This window comes from Hemitrygon akajei, chromosome 10 (genome assembly GCF_048418815.1).
Source record: "Hemitrygon akajei chromosome 10, sHemAka1.3, whole genome shotgun sequence".
Taxonomy (NCBI): Eukaryota; Metazoa; Chordata; class Chondrichthyes; order Myliobatiformes; family Dasyatidae; genus Hemitrygon; species Hemitrygon akajei.
Window position 1 is genome coordinate 76697582 of NC_133133.1, and position 24075 is coordinate 76721656.

At 45.8% G+C, this 24075-nt stretch overlaps 2 protein-coding genes across 3 annotated transcripts in view; one reads left to right on the forward strand and one right to left on the reverse strand.

The window, feature by feature from the left end:
• Nucleotides 1-478: 478 nt before the first annotated feature.
• LOC140734494 (magnesium transporter NIPA2) lies at nucleotides 479-15629 on the reverse strand. 2 transcript variants are annotated; one of them, XM_073058522.1, is made up of 7 exons: nucleotides 15582-15629; nucleotides 14782-14877; nucleotides 11139-11286; nucleotides 10229-10285; nucleotides 9706-9796; nucleotides 2309-2469; nucleotides 479-1481 (listed from the first exon to the last, which is right to left on the reverse strand). In XM_073058522.1, exons 2-7 carry the CDS (start codon nucleotides 14842-14844, stop codon nucleotides 889-891), a joined length of 1113 nt encoding a protein of 370 aa, XP_072914623.1. In that variant the 5' UTR covers nucleotides 14845-14877; nucleotides 15582-15629; the 3' UTR covers nucleotides 479-888. The 2 variants fall into 2 exon arrangements, with proteins under 2 accessions (XP_072914623.1, XP_072914624.1); XM_073058523.1 differs by having other exon boundaries at nucleotides 15591-15619.
• Nucleotides 15630-15642: 13 nt separating this feature from the next.
• The window catches only part of taf7 (TAF7 RNA polymerase II, TATA box binding protein (TBP)-associated factor), a 29293-nt gene continuing 20860 nt past the window's right edge, over nucleotides 15643-24075 (forward strand). The window contains exons 1-3 of the mRNA XM_073058524.1: nucleotides 15643-15772; nucleotides 18279-18361; nucleotides 22189-22267. Coding sequence (XP_072914625.1) covers nucleotides 15733-15772; nucleotides 18279-18361; nucleotides 22189-22267 — 202 coding nt within the window. The 5' untranslated portion in view covers nucleotides 15643-15732. The remainder of the gene's footprint in view (nucleotides 15773-18278; nucleotides 18362-22188; nucleotides 22268-24075) is intronic.

Here is a 24075-nt window from a genome sequence, read left to right on the forward strand (position 1 = left end):
ATTAACTAAGATCTGTGCCTGATTAACCTACCAGTGTAACTTTTACATTATAAGCCAACAGTTTTTCCAAATTATGGAAAATTTGAGTTGCCAATGGTTCTTGGGAACAGAACCCTCACTAACTGGGGAGTGTCTTGTACTTAACAACACTCCTGATTAGTGGAGATAATTGGGGCCAGTTTTATTGTAGTCTGGCACCAGCCAATCCTGAAGTGCTGAATCAGATAGTTTCAATGTGTGACTAATAGGAAATACCTGAATTATCATCCTTGCTATGTTCTGCCCAATGGAGATTGTGTTGGCATGTGAAAAATATGACCTCAAGGAATGCTACTGCTAAGTTCAACAATGAGAATGAACACAACGGTACCAACTTCCAAGTAGTGCCTTTGGTCCTCTCCCTCAAACCTCACTACCTTCATTCTCTGACTGAGGACAAGCATTGTCAAAATGAGATCCTCACATGGTGCTAGCTGGATTCTTTTGTTTGATATGGTGACCCAGGTCTCATGACATTATAACTGTCATGATCAAATGATTGAAACCTTTTACCCTTCCTGTCAAAACATGACAGTATTTCAAAGATATGTTGCCACTCTCACACACACTCATCTGTTTTCCTCCATATTTAACGGTGCTGGGTAATGGGACACTCACTAGGGCCAGCAACTTGGAACAAGTGAGTCCTTCAACTCAACATCATACTTAGAGAGACAGCTCTGCCAACTTATACCAGCTGACCATGAGGTGGATGGGAATGAGCTCCAACATGATATTGCAACCTGGGGAGGAATGTTAATAAATGTGTGTGGACAGATAAGAAGTGCTTTGAACATGCTGTCTAGCTCAATAAGTCCCTGATCCTTCCAACTCGTCTTCCAAGTGAAGCTATGCATTGGTGGCTTGGAGTTGGCAGCTGGAGATTTCTGTCTCCTGGGAAGGCAGGGCTTCGTACGGTTGGCTTCCGTCCACCCTGGGCCTGGCCCTCCTGAGGAACAGAGGCAGGATGCTGGAAGTGAAACTGATGTCCTTGAAAGAATGCAGCAGGAAGATACCAAGGACGATAACGAGGAACCCACTAATTGTGCCCACAATGTTGTAAATGGTCATGTGGTACCACTCCTTGAACAGAATGACTGAGCAGGTCATCACAGCAGTGGTAAAAAAGACATAGTAGATAGGGGTTACGATGGAGGTGTTGAAGATGTCGAGGGCCTTGTTCAGGTAGTTGATCTGGGTGCTGATGCAGACTATCAGGAAGACCAGCAGGATCCAGGTCATTGGGGATGATAGCACATGGTGGCCCACAAATAGCTCCTTAATGGCGATGCCCAGACCCTTAACACACGAGACAGAGAGGGAGCCAATGATGGAGCAGATGAGGATGTAGACCAGGACATTCTTCTGGCCGTAGCGGGGGCTCACCAACAAGATCAGGATCAAGCAGCTGACCACAACACATACAGCAAACGCAATGAAACCTGCAAGGCAGAAACAGGGCTGGATTTAGATCGGGATGCAAGGTGAGTATGTGCACAATAAACAAAAAACCTGACAAAACCAGTCCTGCTTTATAAACGGCTCCAACTTGGCACTAACTTTAAATAGCCAGGTTACAGGGAAGATCCAGAATAAACCAGAAATGCTGGAAGAACTCAGCCAGATACGCAGCTTCTGTTGGAAATAAACCAGTCAACATTTGCCTTCAGGATCCCTTCTTCAGAACTATGAGAGAGTGTCAGTTTTAAAAGCAGAGATGGAGAGCAGGAAGATGGGAGACTAAGCACTAGAAGGGGACAGGTAAAGGTGGTAAGAAGCATGAATAGAGATGGCATGAGAATGGGACAAGATGAGATGTTGGGCCACAGTGTGGTAGTAGAGGAGGCCACACACAGACTAGAATGGGATTGTGAAATAAAATGGCACAGGGAGAATCAGTGTTCACTTGTGTGGCTGGTAACCAGAGTAGCCAGCTTTGACTGGAAAATGAGTGGATTTCCTTTACTTTTGAAACTGAGTTTGCCTTCACATGGAGTGTCATTCCCAAAAGGATACTGACAGCAGTGATTTTCAATAGGGAACTGGATAAATTTATAGTTATAATGTCTGCAGCACCAAGTAGAACCTAGAGTGAAATAGGTGCCTCAAAAGCAGAGCCTGGCCAATCCCATGAAAGCCTTGACCCATCCACTGGGGTCTGTGATTCTGTCATAATTGATGGAGGTGCAGCAGCAAGCATCTGTCCTGCACTGACACCGGCTGTCGTGGAAACAAAGTATTCCACTAGATTTTACCCAATTTGTTCTACCTGGATCCTTCAGCTTTTCCACCATTTCAGCCAAGGTTCCGACCTCCTCCTCCTGTGGGGCATGGATGACCATCACCGTTGATCCCAGGATGCTCAGGATGCAGCCCATCTTTCCATGAAGGTTCAGCCGCTCATTCAAAAAGTATGAAGATAAGATAGCACTGAGGGAGAGTGGTGAGGTTGTGTTAGGAATTCCAAAGACTGGATCGGAAACAGTAATAGAATTTACAAATTCCTGATCATTCTCTTTCTCTCCTTTAGAGTTTGTATCTGCTGCTACCTGCCTTGCCTTGAAGAGCAATATTTTAAAAGAAAAGCTTGGCCCCATTGATAGTTTTTGCTGTATCCATGCCTGACTCCCAGACTTTCTAACAGGTTTTATTTATCATTTACCACACAAAATGTAAAATCAAAGTAACTGTACCTGACCCCATGGGGTAATGTGAAACATCTTAAAACCCATGTCTAAAAGTAATTTATTTAAATTAATCTAAGAATCTGAATTTAAAAAGTTGAGAATACCCAACAGGACAAGACAGATGAAAGGTCCTTGCCTCTGCTTCTGTCTGCATTCATGCTGCCTGACACACCAAGCATGCCATCCTCCTCTTTGAGGTGGAATATTATAAGACAGTGTTAAAATGGGCAGTGCGAAAGACTCCGATACCAGCAGTGTTGCAGTGGGAGATGATGATGATGGGGGAAGGAGATGCTAAGGGCTGCATTGATGAAAAGATGGTAGGGTGTGAATACTGGGTTGCGCCTGCTCTTTCACATTCAATTATTTGATTAATTAGGAACGGGGTCAGGCTTCAGTGGGCTGCGGAAGTATTCACAACTGTGAATCTCCACTCTACCCCAGCTCAAGCTGACACCAACATTGAAGTGACTGAATAACTGCACTGCTGAACAACTCCTTGCTCAGCAAGAACCTGCTTATAGACTATTTGTCCCACTCCTATTAGTGAAGAGGCCACACAGCATCTACGCCCGGATCACAACAGTCAAAACCAGTTACTTCCCCCAAGCTGAAAGGCTGATCAACACCTCCATCCATTCTCCCACCACCCCCTTCCATTACATCTACATCATCCTTTCCACAGCCCCTCCTTCACCCCCCCCCCCCCCATACACTGCCACTTGTACATTGTACGTTATAGGATTACCTTTGATTCTGGCATAGTTCCAGATTGGAAAATTGCAAATGTCACTAAACTGTTAAAGAAGGGCAGAAGAAAGGAAATGATAGGCCGGTTAGCCTGACCTCAGTGGTTGGAAGATGTTGGAGTCGATTGTTCAGGATGTGATTTCAGGATACTTGGAGGCACATGATAAGATAGAACAAAGTCAACGTGGTTTCCTCAAGAGAAGATCTTCCCTGATAAACCTGTTGGAATTCTTTGAGGAAATAACAAGCAGGGTAGACAAAGGAGATATAGTAGATCTGGTGTACTTGAATTTTCAGAAGGCCTTTGGCAAGGTGGTGCACATGAGGCTGTTTGACAAGAGCCCATGCTATTATGGGAAAGATACTAGCACAGATAGAGCATTGGCTGACTGCCAAGAGACAGTGGGAATAACTACTGGTGACTAGAGGTGTTCTGCAGGGGTTGGTGTTGGGACCCCTTCATTTTACATTGTATGCCAGTGATTTGGATGATGAATTGTTGGCTTTGTGGCCAAGTTTGAGGACGATATGGAGATGGGGGAGGAGCAGGTACTGTTGAAGCAGGGAGACTGCAGGTGGACAAATGAGGAGAATGGCAAAGAAGTGGCAGATGGAATACAGTGTTGAGAAGTGTATGGTCATGAACTTTGGTAGAAGGAATAAAAGAGACTATTTTCTGAACGGGGCAAAAATTTAAAAACCCGAGGTGAAAAGGGACTTGCGAGTCCTTGTGTACGATTTCCTAAAGGTTAACTTGCAGGTTGGGTTGATGGTAAGGAAGACAAATGCAATATTAGCATTCATTTCGATAGGACTATATAAAAACAATATTTTTAAGGCACTGGTGAGGCCTTGGGAGTATTGTGAGTAGTTTTGGGCCCCCTATTTAGTAAAGGATGTGCTAACTTTGGAGAGGGTTCAGAGGAGGCTGATGAGAATGATTTCAGGTACGAAAGACTAATCATATGAGTAGCAATTGATGGCTCTGAACCTTTACTCACAGAAATTTAGAATGAAGGTGGGATCTCACTGAAATCTTTTGAATACTGAAAGGCCTAGATAGAATAGATTTGGAGATGATGTTTCCTCTAGTGGGGGAGTCTAGGAACAGAGGGAACAGCCTCAGATTAGAGGGTTGTTCATTTAGAACAGTGATGAGGAGGAATTTGTTTAGCCAGAGCATGGCGAATCTGTGGGATTCAATATCACAAGTTGTTATGGAAGCCAGGTCATTGGGTTTATTTAAGGCAGAGGTTGATAGGTTCTTGATTAGAGAGTGAAAGGTTACGGGGAGAAAGCAAGAGAATGGGGTTGAGAGGGAAATGGATGAATCAATGGTGAAAGATTGGAAGGAAGAAGCTCTGGCTGAAAAATAAAACCATATCCTTGTCTGTAAAGACTTTGTAAGTGTTGCTTAGAAGCTACTGTAAAGATGTGGGAAAATGTCTTGTGGTCAGGTGAGCAAAGTGGAACTTTTTGGCCTGAATACTAAACATTACGTGGGGTGTAAATCTAATACTGTGCATCAGCCAGGTAACACTGTCCCTATTGTAAAATATGGTGGAGTAGGATGCTATGGGGATGCTTTTCAGCAGCAGGGACTGGAAATCTGGTCAGGATTGATGGGAGGATGAATGCTGCTAAACACAGAGAGATCTTGGATTAAAAACCTGCTAGCCTCTGCCAGAATGCTTAAACCGGGGAGGAAGTTTGTCTTTCAGCTGGACAACGACCCAAAGCACACTGCCAGAGCATCCATGAAGTGGCTTCAAATGAAGAAAATTGATGTCCTTGAGTGGCCCAGTCAGATCTTGATCTTAACCCAACTGAACACTTCTAATAAGACCTGAAGATTGCTGTCCACTGCAGTCTTGCTCCATCATGTTGTGGAAAGCTGATAGAGACTTATCCAAAAAGCTTACTGATGTAATAGCTGACGGAGGTGCTGAGCAAAGAACGGTGAATACTTTTGAACTGCTGACATTTCAGTTTTTGAATTTTAACTTTTCATATTTTACAATTTTCCCTGTTTTTTGGACTGTGGAAAAAAGGAGCATGTGATTCACAAATAAAAATTCTCAGTTAAATTGATCAAAATCCTTGCTTGTAATACTGATTTATGTGAACAAAGGTTGGGGGCTGAATACTTTTACAAGGCACCGTATATACCAAATTTCCCAAAAGCTGTCCCACTGTTTGTGTTAGAGAACTGTGCACTGTATTCTGTCTCTGAGATAAGGCTGTACTCATAATCCTTTTACAGAAATAGTCAATATTCCCATAATAGTATAAATATTTCTTTATGGAAAAAGGCAGAGAGAACTTTGAACCATACCATGAAAATGATGGGATGTATAGAAAGATTTCTACTCATTTCTAACATGCTAACCTGACCTTGAGTCATACATCACAGAAACAAACTCTCCGGTCCACCATGTACATGTTTGTTTTCAACTTTCCACGTTAGGCCTGTATTCTATGCCTTGACAATTCCAGTGTCTAAACACCTCTTAAACTCAGTGACTGTAACTTCTTCCACCACATTCTTATTCAAGATATAGACCACTGTGTGAGAAAGTTTCCCCTCTTTAACCCTGTCTACCCTCCTATAGTGTGGCTGCCAGAAATGCACACAATACTCCAAGTGCTGTGTGCATACATCTATTGATGCTTCTGGACACATCATCAGTGATGTTCCTGGAATCATCAGGTGTTTCGGGTCTTTCAACATCATACACCCTCCTCCAGGTGACCCAGCCGAGGCTGATCAGACCCCAGCTTGTGTCCAGATGGCTAGCTACACATGACTCCATGGCTTCCCTCTCTTGAGCCACAGCCACCTTGAGGCCCTCTCTGCCCCATCGGTGGTACTGCGGATGGCTCTCCTCTCCCTCTCTCCCTCGATGTCCAAATTGCTGTAGGCTCTGGCTAAGGAACGGGCTGCGAATCCCCTACAACCAACTTCCACTGGGAGACACCTCGCTCTCCATCCAGCCTGCTGGCAGTCGCTGACCAGTCCTGCATACTTAGATAGCTTCCTTTCAAAGACCTCTTCCAAGTGATCTTCCCATGGGACTGTCAGCTCCAGCATCACCACCTGCTTCGTAGACTCAGACACAACGACAATGTCTGGTCGCAGGGTGGTGGCTGCGATATGGTCGGGGAACCTCAGCTACCTTTCGAGGTCCACCAACAGCTGCCAGTCCCTTGCAGAGGTCAGGATACCTGCCGATGTTCTTTTGGTGGGTATTGGCTGTTCCCCAGCTCTTACAAAGGCAATGGTCTGCTTGGAAGGTCGGGACCGCTTCACCCACTCCACTCCTGCGCTGATGGCTTCAGCGATGGTCTTCAGGACCTGATCATGCCTCCATCGGTACCGTCCCTCACCAAGTGCCCTTGTGCAGCTGCTGAGGATGTGCTCCAGGGTTTCTCGCTTGGAACACAGTGGGCACGCTGATGACTCTGCTTTGCCCCACGTGTGCAGGTTTGATGGGCTTGGAAGCACATAATATACTACCTGAATGAGAAATTGGATGTGGTGTGGCTCAGCTTTTGAAAGCTCAGCCCAGGTCACTTTCCTCTCCACTGCATTCTCTCACCTTGTCCAAGCTCCCTGTTGCTTCATTCCCACCGCCTTGCAGGTTCTCGTCTCCTCCACTGTGCTCTCACCTCCCCCTGAACTAGATGGCACCTTTCCTTCCTTCTGATGGTGTCCATTTGGGGAGTTGGAAAGGATCCTAGCCCAGCTCGGCCTCGTGTGACCACTCCCACCAGCCTCCTGTGACGCAGCCTTTCCTCTGCTTCCTGAACAGCTTCCTCTGCCCTCCACTTCCTGTAGTGTAGTGTTATTTGCAACAGAATATTCCCTTGTTTATATTTTATCACCTGACCCATGATAGCAAGTATTCCAAGAACCTTTTTCACCATTCTATCCAGCTGTGTTGCCACTTTCCAGAACCAATGGGTGTAGACTGTTTGGTGTCTGTTCCTCCATTAGTGCCCTACAATTTACTTTATAGGTCTTACCTCTATTTGACTTTGCAGTTGTTATGATTATTGTCAATGATTCTGAGTGTCTGAATCCCAATTCTTGTTGCGAATGCTGGAGTTACTTGGCCTTGTGAGTAGGGATAATTCTGATGAGGCCATGTCGCTCCTGTGTGTATTGTTGCTGCTTGCTGTTTGGTTTGTGAGCTGGATTGAAGGGTGGAGGGTCTCACACTGAGATGCTCACACGGTGAAACTGCCTGACTGTGATTTTACACTGTTCACCTGTTTGTGAAGAGTCAGTGTATGGGGAATGGGAATCCAGAATCGAGGCATTTAGAGTCAGATTGCAGGGAAACAGGCCATTAGGCCCATTCTAACCAGGAGCACCCATTCCATTAATCCCATCTCTCAGCAATTGGCCTGAAGCTTTACCAGGTAATTCAAGCGCTCATCTAGATACCAATCTCTGCTTCCATCTGCCTCAGGCAATCAGTTCGTATACTCAACACTCTCTAGGTGCAAAAGGTCCCCTTCGGATCCCCTCTGAATTTATTTACCCCCACCATCCTAAATCTAAGTCTTCTAGTTTTACCTACCTCTGATATGGATAATAGTTTTCTACATCTATACCAGTCATACTTTTATACACTTCAGTTATGTCCCCTGTTAAGTTGCTCTGCTCCAGACTTTCCTCATCACTGAACTGCTCCAACTCAGGCAACATCTGGAAGAATGGAGCCACAACAACAATCTCTTACTCAATGCAGCAAGACCAAGGAGCTGATTATCATTTTAAGTGGACCTGCCCTGGGTCCAGCATGCAAGTGTAATTATGAAGAAAGCACAGCAGCACCTCTACTGCTTTAGGAGTTTGTGAAGATTTGACATGACATCTAAAACTTTGACAAACTTCTATAGATGTGTAGTGGAGGATATATTGACCGGTTGCATCACATCCTGTTATGGACACACCAAAACCCTTGAATGGAAAATCCTACAAAAAGTAGTGGATACGGCCCAGTCTATCACAAGTAAGGGCCTCCCCACTATTGATCACAACTACATGAAACGCTGTCGCAGGAAAGTATCAGGGACCCCACCAACCAGGTCATACTGTCTTCTCACTGCTGCAATCAGGAAGGTGATACAGGAGCCTCAGAACTCACACCACAGGTTCAGGAACAGTTATTGCCCTTCAACCATCAGGCTCCTGAACCAGAGATAACTTCACTTGCCCCATCACTGAACTGTTCCCACAATATATAAATTCACTTTCTAGAACACCATCTCATGTTCTCAATATTTATTGCTTACTTAATTAATATTTCTTCTTTCTTTTTCTATTTGCACAGTTTGTTGTCTTTGAACGCTGGTTGTCCGCCCTGTTGGTGTAGTCTTTCATTAATTTTATTATAGTTACTGGTTTTATTGAAAATGAATCTCAGGGTTGTGTCCGGGGATAATAAATTTACTTCGAGCTTTCACAAAATGTTGGAGGAACTCAGCAGGCCAGACAGCACCATAAACAGTCTCCGTTTTGGGCTGAGACCCAATGAAGGGTACATTGACTATACTCTGTTCCACAGATGCTGCCTGGCCTGCCCAGCTCCTCCAGCATTTTATGTGTGTGTTGCTTGGATTTCCAATCTGCAGATTTTCTCTTGTTTACTTTGAACTTAGATCATTCACAATACTGAGGTCAGCAAAACTGTATGCAGTACTCCAGCTAAAGAGCAATCAATGTTTGATACAATTGGAGCATAATCTCCCTGTTCTTCTAATGAGTGGTCCAAGTAATGAAGACTAGTACCCCATACGCCTTCTTAGCCACGTTATCCATTTGTGCTGCTGCCTTCAAAGATCACTGGAGTTGCTTATCAATGACTCTGTTGTTAGTAATTGGCCAGAACACCACCGTTCACGGTGCCATTTGTGCTCCTCACCTCACATTAAACTCCATCTCAGCCTATTTCGCCAACATATCAATATCACCCCGTAGCCCAGGCTACCCTCTACAGAAAAATCTGTGTCCATAGTGATCACATCTCCTACATCCACATGCGTTGTCTACATTACAAGCACAAGGATCTCAGCACCAATCTGTGATACAACATTGGTCAATGGCCTCCAAATCACAAGAACAACCTCCACCATCACCCTGTTTTCAACGGTGAAGACAATTCGAGATTGAGTCTACCAGCTTGTTGGGAGGGTAGGAAAGAGGAGACTGTGAGCTCACCTCACAAGAACGCTGAGGGCTCCCAGAGGTGTGACTAGAGTTGCTGGAGCAAAGGCATAGGCAGCAAAATTGGCAGCTTCTCCCAAACCCACTGCAAAAGAGGAGAGGCAGAGTTAGAGAGCGAATATAGTGCTCAGTCATTACACAACCCACACAGAGAGCGACAGGCCAGAGAGGAGTAAAGGGACCCCAGTGTGAGAGTGTGGTTGGAATCTGCAGGTTGAGGTGTGGTGGAACTGGCAGATGCAGAGGGCTGGAAGAATAGAGATGTGGTGGGGGAGAGTATTTTGTGGGAGAGAGAGATAGAGTGGGGTCGGAGTATTAGGACACCGGAATAGGTGGAGGGTAGGTGATCAATGGAGTTGTAATGTAGGAGGACACTGCCCACCCTCTTCTTGACCAAGGGAACCGATGCAGGGCTGCTGTCCCGGTGTGGGCTCCCGTCAGTGGGGAGTTCTGTAGCAGCTCCCTGGCAGGGTCGACTACACCCCAAAGATAGGAAGATTCACTGTACGACACTCACTTGTGAGAAGCCCGGCCCACCAAAGCCACTCCTTCAGGTATGCATGTCCGCCCTGGCCTGTGGAGAAAGCAGATGGCGATTAAACACAGCCAGCCCCTCCTAACTCACATCACCAGCTGTAACTCTGGACCAGGGAGCTTGCAGTTACTGGGATTGGGTACGATAGGGGAGTGCAACCAGTCGACCTGACACCAGAGTTCACGGTAACAGTAACTGAGCTAGCACAAAGCAGTATGCTGTAGCCGCTATGGCTGCTGCCTCATTGCGCCAGAGAACCAAGTTCAATCTTGACTGTGTGGAGTTTGCACGCTCTCCCAGTGATTCTGTGCGCTTCCCCCCTCCCCCCCCCCAGTACTCACACTAGTTTGCTCTCACATCCCAAAGACGTGTGGGTTAGTGGGCTTTTTGGCTTCTGTAAATTGCCCCTAGTGTGTGGGTGAGGGGTAAAATCTAGAGGAAATTGATGGGAACATGAGGCATCTTAAAAAAATGTAGGATTGGTGTAAATGAGTTGTGATGGTCAGCACAGACTGAATGGCCAAAGGGCCAGTTTCAGTGCTGTACGACTCCGATTCGATTATCTCCTCTCATTGGTATGTGTAAGCTCTCTGCATTTCAACTATGGAGACCGATAAGAATTGAAACACAGTGTCAGCACACGGAACACTGTTGGTAGTAACTGCTCTTTCCTGTGGCCAAATGGAGAACTGTAGAGCGCTGGACACCGACAGGTGGACATCACCTCCCTGAACCTGCCAACTTTTTCTCCCGTTCTCCTTACTTCCCCTTTCCCATAGAGGGGCTGACTCTCTTACCCTCCCCCCTCTGGAGAGGAGACACCTCTCTTTCATCCCAGCATCATTCCACTTGAGTACAGGTCACACAGTCCAGCTGCAGGAAAGCCACTTACCTGCTCTTATCACTGACTTCCCAGCCAGGCGCAGGAGCCCCTTCTTCTTCAGGATGAAACTGCTGCCAATGAAGATGCTGGAGCTAATGGCAAGAGCAAGCCCCAGGTAGAAGACATAATGCCCAGTGCTGGTGTCAGTGGCTGGAAGCTGCAGGGCAGAATCGAGTTTGCTGTCAGTACAAACATACAGGGAGCTACCGTACAGTGAAAAACCTGCTTGCAGTATAGCCAGCATGTAGCTTTAGACAACATATAATATCAACGAGACATGAAATTATACTGTACAGTGAAATAAAATGCCATGCAAAGGAAAACAAAGACACAGATGAAGATGTTCATGACAGTACAAGACATGGTCCATGTTGTTCCATTGTTGAGGTAGGGGTTGAGTTGTGCAGGTCAGTTCAAGAACTGCCATTGTGTGGGAGGGGGACTTGGGGGTTCTAACGTTTTAACTGTCATTCATTCTTTGGGGCACTCCTCTGTTTTTGTGGATGTTTATGAAGAAAGAGCATTTCAGGATGTATATTGTATATGTTTCTCTGACATTAGATGTACCTATTGAACCTAATGGAAGTAGGAAGGCAGCTGCTCTTGAATCTGGTGGTGTGTTTCTTCAGGCTTCTGTACCTCCTGCCTGACAGCAGCAGGACAGTGGGGAACTAGGGTCAACACTTCCTCTATCTAACATGAGAAACAGGGATATCCCTGTATCATAGAACAACTTATTCCCCATATTGGACCGAGGAAGTGCTGACAAACCCGATACCCAAACAGCACAGTGAAATGAGGCAACAGGGACAGTGCAGGTAGAGCCATGACCCAGGTTTAATCCTGACCTCTGCTGTCTGTGGGTAGTTTGCACATTCTCTCTGTGACCCCATAGGTTTACCCCACCCCCACATCCCAAAGCTGCACAGGGTGTTGGATTAATGGGTTGCTGGAACTTGTCTCTGCTGTATGCTGTTGAGTATGCGGGCAGAAAAAACTCATAACAATGTGGAATTAGTGTAAGTGGGAATTTGTTAGTTGTCACACTCATTGGATCAAAAGGTCTGCATCTGTGCAGTTGACTTTATAACTCTAATGGTCACTGCACTTAAAACACTTGCACATCATCTGAGAATGACATACATGTTTCTGAGCTGAGAATATTATCGTCTTTAAGTGCCATGTTGCATGACATGAGTAATCATGGTCTCATCATCATGATTGTTACTGGCAAACTTTTCATCAGAAGTGGTTTGCCATTACCTTCTTCTGGGCAGTGTCTTTACAATCATTAATACCCAGCCATCATTAGTACCCTTCAGAGATTCTGTTTGCCTGGCATAACCAGGACTTGTGATATGCACCAGTCATTCATATGGCCATCCACCACCTGCTCCCATTGCTTCTCGTGACCCTGATTTGGTGGGTAGGGGGGCTAAGCAGGTGCTACACCTTGTCCGGTGACCGGCAGGCTAGCAGAGGGAAGGAGCGCTTCACACCTCCTATAGTAGAGATGTATCTCCACCCCGATACCCACTGAGCTGGGAAAGAATTAGAAATGAAGTTGGTGAAGCAGGGAGGAGGGAGGACCTTGAAGATCTGGGCAAGTGGGTTGAAAGGTTATACTCAACGGAACTGTGTTCAAAGTCCTTATGGAGGGTTTAAGCAGCGCTGTGAGAAATGTTTAAACCCGATTATTACAGGTACAGCAAAATGTGGGAGACACAAACATTTAGAACATAAGGCAATTCAAAACAGAGAGCGGACAGAAAATGGGATTACAATTGAGGCACTTTTGAAGGGATTTTAATATTTCTGAATATGCTCAATTTATGTAGGAAGTAAAGGAGTTGGAGGTAATTTTAAACAACTGTCTACATGGAGAGGAATGATACAAATGTGCAGTCCAGTATTCAGACCATTAAGTATTACTGTAGTCGGTTTAGTGCGAGTTTCTGAACAGTGATGGGGAGACTGTGAGGTATTCTTGAAGGCAATTTACAGAGGGACACCAGAAACTGATTTGCCTATTGCTACATTTGGTCTATGGTGGATGCATTCTTACTGGTTCTCCACTCTGTTTTGGATCAGCTGGACAATACCTACGTAAGGCTGCTGTCTATTGATTACAGATCAGTGCTCAACACCATCATACTCTCAGTACTAATCAACAAGCTCCAAAACATGGGCCTCTATACCTCCCTCAGTATCTGGATTCTTAACTTACTCATCGGGAAACCATAATCATTGCAGATCGGAAATAACATCTCCTTCGCGCTTACAATCAACACTGGTGCACCTAAAGGATATATGCTTATCCCAGTACTCTACTCTCTCTCTACACCCATAAATGTGTGGCTAGGCACAGCTCAAAGGCCATCTATAAATTTGCTGACAACACTATTGTTGGCAGAATTTCAGATGGTGACAGAGGTGTAGAGGAGTGAGACAGATTACCTGGTTGAGGGGTGTTGCAGCAACAACCTTGCACTCAATGTCAATAAGACCAAGAAATTGATGGTGGACTTCAAGAAAGGGAAGTTGAGGGAACACACACCCAGTCCTCATCAAGGGATCAGAAGTGGAAAGGGTGAGTAATTTCAAGTTCATGGGTATCAAAGTCTCTGAAGATCTGTCCTAGGCCCAACATATTGCTGCAATTACAAAGAAGGCACAACAGCAGCTATATTTCATTGGATTTTGAGGAGGCTTGGAATGTCACCAAGGACTGTCACAAATTTCTACAGATGTACCGTGGGGAGCATTCTAACTGGCTGCATTACTGTCTGGTATGGAGGGGTCACTGCACTGGATCAGCAAAAGCTGCAGAATGTTACAAACCTAGCCAGCTCCACCCTGGGCACTAGCTTTACCGGCATCAAGGACACCTTCTAAAGGTGATGTGTCAGAAAAAGCGGCAGCCATCCTTAAGCATGGCCATCACCCAGGGCAAGCCCTCTTCTCATGGTTACCATCACCGAGGTGGTTTGGGAGCCAGAAGCCACACACTCAACATTTTAGTAACAGCTTCTTCCCCTCTACCACTATATTTCTGAATGGAAAATGGATGCATTTACACCACCTTATATTTTGGCTGTTTTTGCTCTACCTATTTAATTGTATATCGCCTATTTTAATAACTTTATTATGTATTACAATGCACTGCTGCCACAAAAAAAACAAATTTCATGCAAAATGCCAATGATATTAAACCTGATTCTGAATCAAAGGAGGAATTGATGAGCACATGAGAGAGAAAACATTGCAGGGGTAAATTAAGTGAAGTGGGACAGTTGGGATTCATTCATGGGAGCAGGCATGAACCTATGGTATGAATGGCCACCTCTTGCATTGCATCAGTATTTCTCTCCTAAAGTTAGATTTTTGATAAATCAGAGTAATTGAAATAATGTGAATATTGTTCATTATCCTTTGCATGAATTACATTTGAGCAGAACACAGGACCAAGTGATGTCCCTTGAAAAAAGTTAGTAAAGATGCTGTGAGACGGTGGAGTAAACCAATTGAGCCGTTGACAGAGTTGCAGAAATTTCTCAGCATCAGCTTCCCTCAATTAGCATCAGTTTATCTCATTGGCAAATATATCAAGTGTCTGCTCACCGCACATGCAAAGCTACCTTTCATCACCTACCGAGGCTGATGTGGAGATCGGTTCTGGCACCAGGAATACTCCACCAAGAGGAATTATCTCCATTCTCCCAGGACATACAAGAAGTGTCAACCGTTCCTGAAGGCAGGAAGAGGAAGTGACACAGATATCTCACTGTTGCCACTGCAACACATCCTCTCCCACTTGGCAGCTGTCTACCACAATGGGTCCACCAGCCCCTGTCCAGCATCAACTCATCTCACACCATCGGCCCTACTTCACCTCTGCCTTCCATACCTCTGTCATCCTCCCCACCCTTCCCTTCCCTACCTCACTTACCCATCTCCTCATTGCCCCAATACCCAACTTGACCCCATGCCCTACTCTTCCCATACCCCTATCCTTCCGACCCTATGGACGCCCCTTCCATCCTTATCCCCATCCCACCTTCCCTCACCAGACTCCGCATTCCTTCTCTACCCCTAGCTCTCCTTTTGCTCCTCTGCCCGCACCCCCTTCCTCCCCAGACTGCCACCCCGTCCCTCCTTCCTCCCCAACTCTCGACACCCCGGCCCTCCTTTTACCTCCCTACTGTGGAGCCATCCAATCCCGACCACCGTATTCCCTCCTATCCTTGAACACCCTCTTCTCTCACAACCCCGATCCCAACTTCCGTAATTATCTCCTTACCCCTGACAGCCCTCCTTCCTCACCCGATTACCCTTATTCCTTACAAACTCCACCCCACCCCTTCCCTCCTTCATCCCCGAACAGCCCCTCTTCCCTATCTATCCTCAACTCCTGCAGTCCCGCCTTCACCACCTGTTCCCTTTGCCCCGCACCTCACTGACTTCTCCATCTTCCGATCCGCCGCTCCAGCCGTCCCCCAGCCCACTTCCGCTCTGCTGTGTGCATCCCGCATCGGCCTCCCGGGTCGACTTCCGGCATGCCCGGTGCGGGGTCAGGGCCGACTCCGACGCCGTCCCGCTGGTTATGGACAGGAAAGGCTCTGGCAGCTGGACCAAGATGACAGGTGGGCGCCAGCGATTGGGGTTTCACCGGGGAGACCGTGTGGACGTTGTTCCCACCTCCGGAGCAGCTGAAACATCTCCTGTACTCTTCGATACTGGGAGTACAACACGGGAACCGGTCCTTCACTCATTACGGGAATACCGGCTCCTTCGCTCATCCCTTTAGTCCTCCTCGGGTTCTGAGAGACCTCAGAAGCGCACAGGAGACCTCTTGGCGCCCTGGCTCTACGCCAGTTAACTCTCAGTCCCGCCCACCCCACTCTTGTGTTTATTCTCTCATACCCATCATCTCTCATTTGATTCTTTTGTCATTAATCTACACTTATTTACAGCAAACAATTACCCAACCAGCTTGCTCGTCTTTAGGATGGGGAGGGAAACCTGCAGTCACACACAGCAGCAGGGGTTGCGGGTTTCTGGAACCGCGAACCTAGGTTCCCGGATCGAACCATACTGGAATCAGCAAGCTCTCTCCTTATAAGCTCGCTTCTACTTTTGAACTAATGAATAGCCATGAGAGACATATGCTTCTCATTCATACAGCATGGAAACAGGGTGTTTGGCGCGCCACTTCCACGCCAACCTGTAGGCATCCATCTGCAGTAAACTCAGCCTCCAGCGCCTGGCCCATGATCTATGCCCAGGTGATTCAGGTACTTCCGACGATGATCGTTTTGCTGCACGGAGAGCATTATGCTGGCTCAGCCCGTATTTATCAGGGTTCAGGACAATGAGAGGCGAGAGAGACAGGAGATTTAAAATTATGGGGTTGATCATTTAAGACAGATGGTGAGAGCTATTGGTATTTAAGTAAGTGAATATCTACTTTGGGAGGGACTTTATAAGGAGATTGTGAGACTGCAACTGGTCTTTATATTTCTGGTCTCCAATAATCAGGTTTATTATCAACGGCATGTGATGTGAAAATTGTTAACTGAGCAGCAGCAGTTCAATGCAATACATAATCTAGCAGAGAGAGAAAAAATAATAAATAAAACTTAATAAACAAGTAAATTAAATGTGTATATTGAATAGATTATTAAACATGTGCAAAAACAGAAATACTGTATATTGAAAAAATTGAGGTAGTGTCCAAAGCTTCAATGTCCATTTAGGAATCGGATGGCAGAGGGGAAGAAGCTGTTCCTGAATCACTGAGTGTGTGCCTTCAGGATTCTGTACCTCCTACCTGATGGTAACAGCGAGAAAATAGCAAGCCTTGGGTGCTAGCAGTGCTTAATAATGGATGCTGCCTTTCTGAGACACCACTCCCTAAAGATGTCCTGGGTACTTTGTATGGAGCTGACTAGATTTACAACCTTTGATGGAGCTGACTAGATTTACAACCTTTGATGGAGCTGACTAGATTTACAACCTTCTGCAGCTTCTTTTGGTTCTGTGCAGTAGCCCCTCCATACCAGACAGTGATGCAGCCTGTCAGAATGATCTCCGTGGTAAAATGATAGAAATTTTTGAGTGTATTTGTTGACATGTGCTTGTATTTGAAGGCTGCTTCAATTCCACAATTCAGCTGCTGCACATCACAAAATGGCAGCTCAACCTTCCTTACATACATTCTTAGTACTTTGGCTGTGGTTTCATATTTCTCTGCGATAGTGAAGTGGAGGTGATGCCAAATGTCTTCTCTCAGAGGTGAGTTGATGGAATTCTTGACATGGAGAATTGTCGAGGTGGAGACATTGAGTATCTTCAAAGTAGCAATTGACACATCTTTAAAGTGTACTGTGAACAGTCAAGCAGTACTGGGAGAGTGGTGTGTGTTGAAGACTGGCTCAACTGTGATGTTGCTGAATGACCGAGCAGGCTGGAGTGTTTGACTGATAGACTACTGCTTCTATTCCTTCTGGTCTTAGCTTCTTAAGCGACCAGAATAGCGTGACCTTTGAAAGCCGTGTTGCTGGTGCCTTCCCCGCTCATCTCAGTGGATTCTATCACAAGTTCTCTGTATTGCTGCAGTAGGAACAGGGAAGATTTCCTGTTGTTTCAGTCAATATTTGCCTCAATAAATGTGAGTAGAGATCACCTGAATGTTTATCTTATTGCTGTTTATGGGATCTTGCTATGCACAGTTGGTAACTGGATTCCCAAAAGTGAACCAGTGGCTGACTTCCAGAAATACTTCAGGATTGAACTTTGATGTTCGTTGGGATGGCAATAGATTGCAGAAGTGCTTTTATCTATGCAGTTGTCTTCAATAAAAAGTCTAAACAAATTTTTAAAATGGTTCAAAGTCAAGTTTACTGTCATATGCACAAGTAGGAAATTGAGTATCCATTTGCAGAGGAATGGGTCTTGAAGCTCAGCGATGAGTCTGGATGGCATATTGTGACATATATATATATATACACACACACTCTCTCTCTCTCTCTCTCCTCCCCCCCTCACCCTCACCCTCCTGCTGTCAGCCTTGTTTGTGATTTCCCTTTTGTTCCCTGATGGTAAGAACAGGATGAATCTGACCCGCTCTATTTGTGATTTGTTTTTCAGCGAAAGGTCAGAAGCAGGGCTCAAAGAGTAAGGAAGATGCTCCGTATGAGTTGGAGAGTCAGTACATCCTGAGGCTGCCACCGGTGAGTGTGTTAGAGCATCAGCTTCTGGCCTCGGATGGAAATTGATTTTAAATAATGTTTGGTAACCGGTGTCAAAGTTTAATCCTTTGAACTGAAAGCTGTTCTGGTGAAAAGGTGTAAATTGTTTTCCGACAATATAATCATCCTAACGGGTGGTGCCCAGCACTGAAGATGGTCTAATTTGAAGTTTCTATCTCCACCCCATTTGTATACTAGCCTACAGGCAGAGGTCAGCATCCATTAGTCTCTGTAACTGATGTTGGCATATCCTTCCCTCTATCACAGTGAGAAGTATGGTCCTGCAGGAAAAAGAACCAGGCCAGTTTGGTGAAACTGTGGTGTAGGACTCCATGTATTCTTAACAGCAAATGCTGGGGCCTCATCTAACAAATCAGATCAAGGTTCTGAGTCCTGCCACATACAGCCATGAATTGTAGTGGGCAGTCAAACCGTTAATAGGGAGAGAAGGAGGCACCTCATACATCTCCATCCTCGACGATGTCTGGAACCATTGTGTAAGTCTGAAAGGCTGAAGCATTTGCAGTTATGTTCGGGTGATCCGTCCCGGATCTGTGTTGGGAGCCTCTCTGTCACGGGTCAGTCTCTACATCGGGAAATGGTTGAGAACACTGGATGCAGCAAAGGCTCTGGGACCAGACAACATCAAGGCTGAAGTGTTGAAGTCCTGCTCTCCTCAGCTCATCCTGATCTTAGCAAAGTTACAACATTGGCATCTACCCGGCCACGGGGAAAGTTACAACACTGGCATCTACCCGGCCACGGGGAAAGTTACAACACTGGCATCTACCTGGCCACAGGGAAATTTACAACACTGGCATCTACCCGGCCACGGGGAAAGTTACAACACTGGCATCTACCCGGCCACAGGGAAATTTACAACACTGGCATCTACCCGGCCACGGGGAAAGTTACAACACTGGCATCTACCCGGCCACGGGGAAATTTACAACACTGGCATCTACCCGGCCACGGGGAAATTTACAACACTGGCATCTACCTGGTCATGGGGAAAGTTACAACACTGGCATCTACCTGGTCACGGGGAAATTTACAACACTGGCATCTACCTGGTCATGGGGAAATTTACAACACTGGCATCTACCCGGCCACGGGGAAAGTTACAACACTGGCATCTACCCGGCTGTGCGGAAAGTTACAACACTGGCATCTACCCAGCCATGGGGAAAGTTACAACACTGGCATCTACCGGGCCACAGGGAAATTTACAACACTGGCATCTACCTGGTCATGGGGAAAGTTACAACACTGGCATCTACCCGGCTGTGCGGAAAGTTACAACACTGGCATCTACCCGGCCACGGGGAAATTTACAACACTGGCATCTACCTGGTCATGGGGAAAGTTACAACACTGGCATCTACCTGGTCATGGGGAAAGTTACAACACTGGCATCTACCTGGTCATGGGGAAAGTTACAACACTGGCATCTACCCGGCCACGGGGAAAGTTACAACACTGGCATCTACCGGGCCATGCGGAAAGTTACAACACTGGCATCTACCTGGCCACGGGGAAAGTTGCCCAGGTATATCTCGTTTACAAGGAGCAGGGTAAATCCAATGTAATTGGCCCAATCAATCTGCTGCCGATCATCAGGAAAATGGTGGAAGGTAGCTGCAGCCACAACACTTCGCACTGGAACTGCTCACTGATGTTCAGTCTAGGTTTTGCTGAGATGTCTTCAATCCAGGACTCGACACCAAGGCAGCATTTGACCAAGTGTGATGTTGGTGAGCCCTGGTAAAACTGAAGCCGCTGGGCATTAAAAGGAAATCACTCCAGTGACTGGCATCATGTTTCATACAAACAAAGATCATTGTCATCCCAGCCCTAGAAGCACACAGTTTCTCAGGGCAGTGTCATAGGCCCAGTCGCTTCCTTCCCAATCAGAATCAGGTCTATTATCTCTGACATATGTCATGAAATGTGTTTTGCAGCAACAGTTACAGTGAAAGCCATTTAAAAGTTCTGTTACAAACTTAAATAAAAAGTGCAAACGATGAATAACGAGTTAGTGTTCATGGACTGTTCAGAAGTCTGATGGCAGAGGGGAAAAGGCTGTGCCAAAAATGTTGAATGTTGGTCTTCAGGCTCCTGTACCCGATGATTATATCATTCAGAACTCCTCTGCAAACGAAGTAGCCTGTGCCTACATAGAGCAAGACCTAGGCAACGTTCAGACATTGACTGGTAAAGGGCATGTCATTTTCATGCTGTGTACGTCTCGAGCAGTGATCAGCTCCAGTGAGAGGGAATAACTACCTATCGTTGATGTTCAGAGGCATTACCGTCCCTGAACTCCCCCAGTGTCAGTATCCTGTGGGCCATCAGTAAGACTTGAAGATGTTTCTCTTCCTTTCTATACTGTAAATGTATTGTAAAACTGAGTTCCCAGTACAGACCCTTGGAATTGCTACTACACCACGCTTCCAAACACAAAACTGTTCTTTATAGTCATAGGATTGTACAGCACGGAAACAGGACCTTCAGACCACCACATCCACACCACAAACGAGAGAAAATCCGCAGGTGCTGGAAATCCCAGCAACCACTCGCAAAATGCTGGAGGAACTCAGCAGGCCAGGCAGCATCCATGGAAAAAAGTACAGTCAACGTTTCAGGCCGAGTCCCTTCAGCTGGACCTCCAGCAGCTTGTCCGTGCTGACCTTTGGCCTGACTACATTAATCCTGTTTGCCCACACAATCCCATTTGTCTTTCTGTGCACTGTCTATTTAAGTGTCTGTCTAAATGCCTTACACATAGTGACTGTATTTGATTTTTATCATCTCCTAACAGCACATTCTAGATATCAATTACTCTGTGAGAAAAACTTATTCCTCTGATTCCCTCACTTGAAACCTATGCCCTTTTGTTTTTGATATCTCTTCCATGGGAGTTAAAATACTGACCATCTTGTAATCTTGTATACTTCTGACAGATCACCCTTCCAACCCCCTTTGCTTAATGTCCAGCTTACTTCATCCTCCAATCCAGACAACATCCTGCTGAATCTCCTCTGCACTCTCTCCAGCACAATCACACCCTTCCTAAGTGCCTCGTATATAGCAGGATCGCACAAGTGGGGCCTGACCAGTTTTTTTGTATGTTGTAGAATAATGTCCGATCTTTTATATCTTACGTCGAGATTGAGGGAAGCAATTATATCACACACCTTCTTCACCCTATCAACCTGAGAGAGAAGTAGTTTAAGGTGAGAGGGCAAAGATTTAAATAAGAACTTAATGGGCAACATTTTTATTTACACAAAGTGTGGAATCTGTGTAGAAAAAGCTACCAGAGGAAGAGTCTGAGGCAGGTACAATAACAATTTTTAAAAGATGGCCAGGTATGTGGATTAGAAAGGTTAGGAAGGTTATGGGCAAATGGACCCAGTTTGGATGAGGGATGTCAGTTGACATGAACCAAATGGGCTGAAGAGCCTGTTTCCGTGCTGTATGACTTTGACTTGATAACCCTATCAACCTGTGTTGCTCCCTTCAGGGAACTATGGACAGGCTCCAAGTTCTGTCTATTCATCAGAGTTTCTTAGTGCTCTTAGCATTCCTCATCAAGCCATTTGCTGTTTGCATCCTGTGCCTATTGAACCTCCTACACTCGAGTGCCAAGCTAATGTTTGTACAAAGGAGACGGTTGCCTTCCATGTAATGTGATTTTTGTTGCAGTCCAAGTGAGATGGGTAATTCTGGAAGGGGCTGAAGGGTTGGAGGACTGAGGGGCCGAGGACTGCCCGGTAAACTTTAGAGTTGGTCTTATTTCTCCACAGGAATTTGCAGCCACTGTGCGGAGAGCAGTGCAATCTGGGAATGTGAACCTGCGGGATCGACTGACCATTGAACTGCACCGTGAGTACTTCGACCCAGTGTCTGAGCTTAAACGAGTTTGAGTTTTACTGAGTCCCATCAGACCTGTACAAGGCCATGTGTAATGATCTGGGGTAAAAAGTCTACTTCTCTCCACTTCGGCATCAACCAATGTTGCAGCTGCCCCTCTGATGTTGGTTTTGTGTTGGGAAGAGACAAAACACAAGAAAATGGGAGCAAGAGGAGGCCATTCAGCCCCTCAAGATTGCCCATCATTGAGCATGATCATAGCCTCAACTCCCCTTCTGTACCAGTTCCCCATAGCACTCAATTTCTCTATCTTTCAAATATTTATCTATCTCCACCTTAAATATATCTGGCAATCAATCTCCACCAGCCTTGGGTGCAAAGAATTCTAGAGGTTCAGTATCCTCAGAGATTTCTATGTACAACAATTTTGAATGCTTGACCCTTATCCTGTAGTTATGTCTCTTGTTCATCATTCTCACTAATGAAAACTTCTCAACCTTTACCCTGTCAAGCCCCCATGGGAGCTTTTATGTTTAAATGATTCTTCTAAACTCTCAATAGGACCACTCTTTCACCCCTTGAGTTAGTTTGGTAAATCTTTTGATTCTAATGTTAGTGGTCTGTTTTGTAAGGAGACCAAAACTATGCACAGTAGTCCAGGTGTGGCCTCACCAGCACCCTGTACAGTTCTAACAAAACCTCCCTATTCTTAAACACCAACCCCTTTGCAATAAAGGCCAGAATGCAGTATGCCACCTTCACTATCTGTCAGATCTACCCGGTAACCTTTGCAATCATACACACTGACACCTAGATCCCTCTGAACTTTACCTCTCAGTTAAGTAATGATCCACCTTTCTTTCCTAGTTTATGTCCCTAAAGTGTAAGCCCTAGATGGTGACTGCACAGCAAATCCATCTGGCTATGATCTTCCAAGCTGACGGTGACAGACTCGCAAGGTTTATGATTCAGGACGGGAATGTAGACTGAAGCCCTGGTAGCGTATTGCCAATTGTTGCTTCCATGGCTATCTTTGTGCAACTGATTGGTTACTCCATCTGTCTCATTAACAGAACATCTCAGCATTCAATAACCCCGACGTTAAAGGTATTATTTATCATTATATTAAAGCCTCTATAATGTGGGTTAGTTATTCGTGGTGTGAAGGAGTCATCTTCATGACGTTCTCCACTGGTCTTGTGATTGACACGAATCTGATAGATGAGTAACTAGGCTTCCCACCAAGATTATAACAAGGCTACAGAGACTGTTTCCAGGAACTCCCCCACACCCTGGTAAGATTCTTGATGTATATCATAATTGTATTCAGTGCTTCGTCAAATTTAAATCAGTGGCTCAGAGTGCTGAAACCGTAAAGGTTCCCTCAGCCCACAGTGTGTGTGGTTGTCAGATATGTAAATCCTACACACACTTATGAAAATAGTACGAGAAAGGCAGGACACTATCCTTTTAGGGATGCCTGACACCTCACATCTCATGTATGTGAGCCTCATTTGAGCTCCTCACTCACCCCATCTTCCCGCCACCTTAACAGTGATAGAGTTCCTCTCATCCTTACCTACCACGCCATGAACCGCCCCATCCAAACACCATTCTCAGCAACTTCTGCCATCTCCAAAGGGATCCTACCCCTAAATGTACATTTATCTTTCCCAGCCCCCCGTTCACGTTGTGCAGAGATTGCTCCATCTGCGATTCCCTTGTCTATTCGTCCCTCCCACTAATCTCCCTCCCAGTGCTTGTCCCTGTAAGCAGCCAAAGTGCCTCACCTATCCATTCACCTCCTCCCTCACCTCCAT